Raw genomic sequence first — 7,789 nt, 5'->3', positions numbered from 1 at the left:
ACGAGTAACCTGCAAGGGCTAGAACATCAACCCATTGACACTTTTGATGAAGATATTTAGGCATGGAGAGGGAGCCCTTGCGAGTTTTCTGAATCAGAGTGTGAAGTTCATCCATTCGAGACTTGGAATGAGCACCATAGAGAGCCTCGAGACTAATCCAAAGGGCAGAAGAGGAAGCACAACCCATTACCTCGGTAGCGATGGATTCCGTCATAGAACCGTAGACCCAATCGAGAAGAAGTTGGTCATGAACAATCCACTGTTCAAAATCAAGGTTAACAGTCGGAGAAGCCGCCATAGTCGCTAGGTCAAGGGGAAGAAATTCAGGAGGCTTAAGATTCGCGCCGGTGAGGAATCCGTCGAGGCGATGATCACGAACGATGACAGAGACCATCGTTTCCCATAACGAGAAGTTGTTGCTGTCAAGCTTGAGAGCAAAGGGTTGATTGAGGGTGCTTCCGAATTGCGGAATCTGAACAGTTGACGAAGGAACAACGGAGGAGGATATAGGAGTAGAGACATGGCTAGAAGCAGGGGCATCGGGAGACCCAGAGTGAGGGGTTTGCACACCACCTTCGGTTGACATGAGAGGCAAAGGTCTGGAATGGCGTCTGATACCAAGTTTGAAAACAAGTACAGTAGGAAAAAAGAGAAGAGAAGGAGGAGTAGAAATGAAAAATACTCAGCTCAAATTAGGCTGGAGTGTAGCTTGCTTTATATATACACTGGTAAAAAATACAAAGAGCCACAAAGGGCAATCAACACATATACAGAATATTCTAACAACCTTTACAAAATCATAACAAAATGAATATTTTTGTACAACTAATTTAGTGGCAGCAACATGAAATGGTTATGCTTGGGACCACAATTCTGCTATACGCAACAAGCTTGAATTCTATTTCTCAACACAGTGCTGCTCTAGAGCTTTTATCTGAGCATTCTCTCTGTTCGATAAATTTGCTCCACTGCTTTAAAGCCACTGATTGAGAGAGAAATCTATTGAAATAGCTATTCAAAACCTCCATTTTTCATAACCTAAATTTGTGGTTTCAATTGTGACGTGTCATTTCATTTTTACTCGAGCTAAGTCCTTGTTAATTATAATTCATAGGCTCTAATTTCTTAGCTTAATTAAACATATTATGCAGGAAGACATGTCTTTAGAGGAAAGTATAAAAATGACGATAAGTCAAACACACCGACTACTACGAGTTACAACGTAAATGCCACCAACCAAATGAAAACAAAAACACCCTCTCAAAAAAACAAAAAAAAAAACAAAAACAAAACAAAACGCAAAACACACAACATATATAGTTCAACGTACGACAATTTAAACAACAAACGACAACAAAATGCAAAGCTTAGATCGATGGCTTATTTGGACTACGTGCACATACATATATAGCTCAATGCTGATCATCAACTGCCAATGGAATGTTCTTCACCTAAAGCACAATCACAACAAAACAAGAGCCAAAATTAAATAAATTTATCAAATCAACTATGACTTAACTGAACTTCCTTGTACTTATCATATGAAATTTATAAATAAAAATATACGTAAGAAAATTGTTACTGTATTTTTTCCATTTCAATTAATCTTTTTGAAATTTCGCAACTACGTACTTAAAAAAGAAAAACATTAATTGTGGACAATTAACGAGTATTCTTTAATAAATAATCGTGTCATGAATGGTGATCATAAATGTTTACATTATTATTTTTTCCTATTTAAATATATATAATTTTGTCCACAGATCATTAAATTTATCAAAACAAATTGAAAACTCATCTATATGAATTACTTACCAAATCTCTGAACTTGAGTGTGTAAAACATTTCTAAGTATCGCCTTGTCTCTCGCCGCTCAAGCTTCGAAACATATTTCCAAAACCCATAAACCCCAGCCAATGTTAGAAGTCTCTCTGAGTATATCTTCCAAGTGTACCTAAATTATATGACATGTAACATATAGCAAGTTATATATATATAGATAATATACTTCAAATGTGGTAGTCTCATATACATAAATATATACTTCGTGTGTATGGTATTTAAACCTTTCATAGATTCGTTTTAGGCCAGCAGCAGAGATTCTGTCCCAGTGTTCAGGTTCCTTCTGGCATCGTTCAAAGAAGCCAATCAAAAGCTCAGCCATTTGATCAGTATGATAAGGATCAATATGGAACCCTGAAACACCATGCTCAATTATCTCCGCTGGACCACCGTTGCATGTTGCAAATGTGGGAAGACCACATGTCATAGACTCCACAACAGTCAGACCAAAAGCTTCATAGAACGCTGGCTGCATATGCATGAGTTGATATTGGATCAAATATTTCGTAATAAGACTATATATGTCCAATATTCCCATGAATTTTACCAGGGTCTAAGACGTACCTGAACAAAAGCACCTCTGGTGTCTGCAATGTAGCGATAGAGTTCACCATTTCGAGCACGGTTCATCTGTGCTGATATCCATCTGAACTGACCTTTCAACTTGTATTGTTCAATGAGACTATGCATCTTTTCTATCTCATCTACTTCTTCTCTGTCCCGGGACTTGTTCACATCTATGTACCCTCCAACCACAACAAGATTTACTAGCTCTCTTAGCTTGGTGCTCTTACCATAGCACTCTACAAGTCCTGTTAAGTTCTTCACTCTGTCAAGTCTCGCCATGGAAAAGATGATTGGCTTTGTCTTGTCACTCAAGAAACCACTACATCATAGTTATTGAGAATATAGTATTAAGATTTATAACATGAATTATTTTCTATGGAAAAATTATACATGTATATATACATGTACTTACACATGCTCATCGTTCTGCTCAACACCATATACGAGTTGTTCAATGGAACCATGTAAAGAAGTGAGTCTGTTTTCCTTCTCTGAGTAAGGAAAGTATATCGCCATGTCTGCACCTGGAGAGACGATGTTGAACTTGGGATCGAAGACATCAATGCCATGAACAACTCTATAAAGTCCAGGAAGAGTGAAAGCCGTGTGGCTTTCATACTGTCCAACATTGTTGTGGCTTAAGAGAAAATGAGAACCAAATATATGAGTACAATATTTTTTCAGCTTGCAATTTCTCTAGTCTTAGAGAAGTAAAGATAAATTAAGTCTCACATACGTACCTTCCTGCAATCTCTTGGTATGTACTGGTAATGATAAAATCAGCATTGTTCATTGCAATAAGATCAGCAGTAAACTGACTTGAAAAATGGTACTTGTCCTCGTACTTTTTCCAATAGATATCTGAATCAGGATACTTAGTCTTCTCCAATGCATGAGCGATATTACACTAAATGAAAAAAAAAATCAATTTAGTGTGAAACCAGCACTTTATTTGCTATCTTTTTATATACATAATTCGATTGAATTAATTCAAACCTGGGTAATTCCTAGCTTATAAGATAGCAAAGTTGCAACAAGGTTTCCATCACTATAGTTCCCTATGACTAGATCTGGAACACCTTGCAGCTCAGCAGAAATTTCGTTTGATACATCCTGATATGGACATAGGAAATAGAATCAATTAGAATATATGCTAAACTTCTCAAACATACTACAATTTTCTTCACTAAAAGTACTTTATCTATAAGCCTGCCTCAAGCTAGTGCAGGGATATTAACTTTAAACAAGAAATGTTGTATATAATACATAATTATTTAATTACCTCTGCAAAGGTTTCCAAGTAAGGCCAGACATCAAACCTTGAAATCCACTTCTTCAAAATCCCATTCTCAGTCCTAAAAGGCACCCTTAGAATGAAAGTATGTTCTGTTCCACTGATCTTTTCCAATCTTTGGTTGCATGTTGTCTCTTTTGCATCAGGTATGAGCCGAGTAACCTTAAACCACCATTCATATAAATGAACCAAATGAATGAAATGTAATGCAGCTTAAGTTTAAGGATTATAATAAAGATCCAAAATTGGAAGATAGGTTGGTTATATGTATCTTACAATGAGAATTTTCGGAACAATATCTAGTCCTTGCTTTTGTATTCTAAGAAGCATCTCACTTTCCAAAGCACGCACTTGATCAAGTATATAAACAATCTGAAAATAAACTTGTTATTGGTAAAGAGGAAAGTAAACTTTATAGAGTCAGAGTAGCAGAGGCATCATAAATTTACGAGAAGAGAACATAAAAAGAGCTAGAACTAAGCAAAACCCACATCCAAATTATTAATCAGCATTTAAAGTTTCCAATTAGAGATTTGTTACCACAAAGTTTAGGATACCTGTCCACCTGTGTCTGGCAAACCAAGTACATTTGCTTGGCCAAAGTAGCCATGTGGAGACACAATTACAACATTGAAAACCATAGGAATTCTCCCAAGAAATGTTTCTAAAGTTGAAGGGTCAGGAGCTTGAAGAATCTCCAAGAGCAAATGGACCATTTCTGACACGCTCTGAGCCGTGTCACCCCAACCTCTCTCGAATCCCATTCCTTGTAAGCTGCTCAAACAAAGCAAGATGACAACTTCAAACAAAGTTGGGGGTACTATAATCTGAAGAAGATTAATGATCAGTAGTTGCTTACTCAAATTCAAACTCAGAATATGGTGTTGCTAGTGGGAGCTTAGAAAGATGTTCCTCTACCCTTACAAGAGCAGATTGAAGTCTGGATATGTTTTGAATCCGATCGTTTAACATCATTGCCTATACAGAATAATATAAGATAATTAATTCATCTTTATGAACCACTGCGAATATACAAGAAGAAGAAAAAACAAACTATAACTTACACGGCCATCATGTTTATGTGCACGAAGAAAATCAAGCAAGGGTGTCAAACTTTCTTTGTTACGAAACATAATCGAAGAAAGATGACGATTGAGAAACTGAACCCCATTTCCAATGGAAGAGGACCGAGTTGGTCTTGGAAACGTAGCATTAAATGGCTCCAAATCAAGTTCGAGCACATAATTTCCATTTCTCCTATAAAAAGTAAACATAGATTTAATTACGTTTGTTCCCATGTAAATAGAGTAAAGAAAAATATTGAGTGATCCAAACATTTGAAAAAGGAGAAAAGAAGAAGCCTTACTGTCCTTCCACAAGTTCTTCTCTGAATTTAAGGTACTCTGCCACACTCAAATGATCCACACTGAGTTCATAAACATTAACACGTACGTATTCCCAAACCCCAGGTCTTGGACGAATTGCAATGCACACAAAAGGTGGTAGAACAATAGCTTCCTATAGATATATAACACATACATATTGAACTCTGTTGATTAATATTTCTTTACTGTGAGTAGTTATTATAATAAGTGAGCAAAGGTTAAGTTTTAGTTCACCTGTGCGGACTGTAAAACTTTGTTAAAAGGACTGTCCTTGAGCTTTTGCATGCCTTCATCTTCTTTAACGATATTGTTCAGCTCGTCTATTAGCTGATGAGACTGTAGAATCGCTTTTCCCTGAGCAACATACCTACATGTATATACATATATATATATATATATATTTATATACACATATGCAAACAACGACACACATGTCAAAGACAAAAAGATTAGTTTCACATCTCAGAGCTAAAACTCATGATTACTACATCAAAGAACCTAAGAACTCTTCATGGACAAACTTTTTAGTTGTAGATCTCTCTCTTTTTTGTGTCTAGAAAACAGAGAGTCAGAGAAAAACACAAGCATATTCTTTTGTTGATCGATGTTTATCCGAATAAATTATGAACATGCATGTAATACTCTAGGTACACATACATACACACACGTACGATGTATATATACATATGATCAAAAATCAAGATTATGCTTGCATGTAACATGCATATGCATATAAACATAAATATATATATATGCATGTATTACCGAGAGAGAAGAGAAACAAGTTCATTGCGGTGAGCAGCAAGAGTATCCTGAATCCTTTCCCGCATTGTCGAAACTTTTCACGGAAAAAAAAGAAGAAGAAAGATTTGACAGAAAGTATATATATCTTAAATATATAGATAGAAAGAGAGAGAGAGAGAGAGTTAGAAAACAGGGTGATGAAGATAATAAGAGAATGGACGAAGTATTTATAGCGAAAGGTGGTGATCGATGATTGAAGATAGAGGCCAAAATTAAGGAGAGTCATCATATAGCTAGCTAGGAAACGGTCACTACATTTTGCATGGTGTATTGATAAATTAAAGGCTTTGATAGATGTGAAACTCGGCACCTGGCAAAGCTGCATACGCATGGTAAGTCGAAGAAAGAGACTACTGCTTTTCTTTCCTCGCTTTCTGATACGTACCAGCCTCGGCGTTTTTTTGCATTGGGAGCTACAAAACGCAGTCGTTTGCAAGGTTGATAAAGGTAACGCCCCAGTGGTAGCAGTTTGCAGATACGCTCAGATTGAAGAGTTTGGTCTTTATGTACACGACGTGGGCGGAGTTCACTATGAGTAGCCAAGCAAAACCACTGGATAGTATGCACCGAACACAGATTTGGAAGATTTTTTATTTTTTATTTTATTAAAAAAAGCTTTTTGGATCGCTTTTTAACTTTAGGATTAATGATCTTTTGTGAACACTGGGTAGTCATTTTACTTGGTGACTCTCTTTCATTGCTGTTTCTAGTCACAAGGTATTCTTTTTTAATTATGAATTAATCAAATTTATTTTGACTTAAATTACCCAGTTCCTGTCAAATTCAAAATTGACCAGACATTTTAGGTAAAATGCTTTCTTTAATAAAAGCGAAATTGTTGAATTTTGGGCTTCAATAAATATGAATATTGTTATGGGGTCATATGATATCCTTAGGAATACAAAATACTCTAGCAAAATGCATTAATATTATTAATATCTCAACACACAAGCCTATATCTTAATCATGTTACTCAAATTGCTTTAATATATAATATGTATCTATAGATCCTTATTTGATATATAAAAGAGAAAAATAACTTATAGGCGGAATCACTAATTTGAAGCGAATGTTGTAGTTTGTTCTGAAGATTTATATCTTACAAGAATACATGTTTTTCTCTGTGACGAGGAATAAGAAATTACATGATAATGAGATTTTTGGGGCCACTACTTATTTTATATTAGCTAATCATTAAAATCAACTTTCAATATTTATAATTTGACTCCTCATCAAATTATAAAGATAACTTATGATATCTAGTATGTATACATTATTTTCATTACACTTTAATACACATATGTACCCATAAAATTAGATTTTAATCCAACAATCTCTCACTTGGGCAATATAAGTTTCCTTATAAATACACAACCTTAAGAACTCAAAATTTGCTATCATATAAAGGGCATTCTTTAAAAATCCCGTCCACCAACCATATCTATATAGGATCAAAGTGGTATTTGTCATATTAATCATTACTAAACCTATCAATGGTCACGTATACAAATACAATCATATGGCATAAATCAATCATAAATGAGTAACATGGAAATTAAATGCAATGTGAACAAACATGTCTACTTCCAACTAGCCATCCTTAAAACTTAAGTGAGGTCAGACATAACAAACACACAGTGAATGAATTGAATACTTCATTTTAGATAGAAAATAACCAAATACGTAAATGTTTGAAACAAACATAAGCAAATAAAATACAATAATCACTGAATAATGATATCCTCAAATAATACACACCCTTATGAGCAGTGTACTCATGTAACATGAAAGATCTTGAGTGGCAATCCATTTGTGAGTGGATTCGCTATCATGGAGTTTGTCCCAATGTGCTTTATGGATATTTGTTTACTCTGTACTATTTCTTTGACAACTATGA

General features: G+C 35.2%; 1 protein-coding gene across 1 annotated transcript; it reads right to left on the bottom strand.

The window, feature by feature from the left end:
* Nucleotides 1–896: 896 nt before the first annotated feature.
* On the bottom strand, nt 897–5,937 carry LOC133816724 (sucrose synthase 2-like). Its single transcript, XM_062249063.1, has 15 exons — nt 5,854–5,937; nt 5,323–5,455; nt 5,070–5,221; nt 4,768–4,960; nt 4,563–4,681; nt 4,261–4,477; nt 3,980–4,075; nt 3,692–3,865; nt 3,406–3,522; nt 3,150–3,316; nt 2,822–3,046; nt 2,407–2,728; nt 2,067–2,311; nt 1,816–1,954; nt 897–1,451 (listed from the first exon to the last, which is right to left on the bottom strand). The coding sequence occupies exons 1-15, from the start codon at nt 5,916–5,918 to the stop codon at nt 1,413–1,415; spliced, it is 2,403 nt and encodes an 800-aa protein (XP_062105047.1). The 5' UTR covers nt 5,919–5,937; the 3' UTR covers nt 897–1,412.
* Nucleotides 5,938–7,789: the final 1,852 nt, after the last annotated feature.

The sequence above is a fragment of the Humulus lupulus genome, chromosome 2, assembly GCF_963169125.1.
Source record: "Humulus lupulus chromosome 2, drHumLupu1.1, whole genome shotgun sequence".
NCBI lineage: Eukaryota > Viridiplantae > Streptophyta > Magnoliopsida > Rosales > Cannabaceae > Humulus > Humulus lupulus.
The sequence above is the reverse complement of the archived record's forward strand: the minus strand, read 5'-3'. Positions and strand labels throughout refer to the sequence as shown.

Excerpts from the sequence above, each read along its gene's own strand:
- LOC133816724 (XM_062249063.1), bottom strand. The coding sequence starts at position 5,918 with ATGCGGGAAAGGATTCAGGATACTCTTGCTGCTCACCGCAATGAACTT. Across the intron at positions 4,478-4,562 it reads TATTCTGAGTTTGAATTTGA|CTTACAAGGAATGGGATTCG; the intron begins GTAAGCAACTAC and ends TTGTTTGAGCAG. Across the intron at positions 4,076-4,260 it reads TGCCAGACACAGGTGGACAG|ATTGTTTATATACTTGATCA; the intron begins GTATCCTAAACT and ends GTTTATTTTCAG.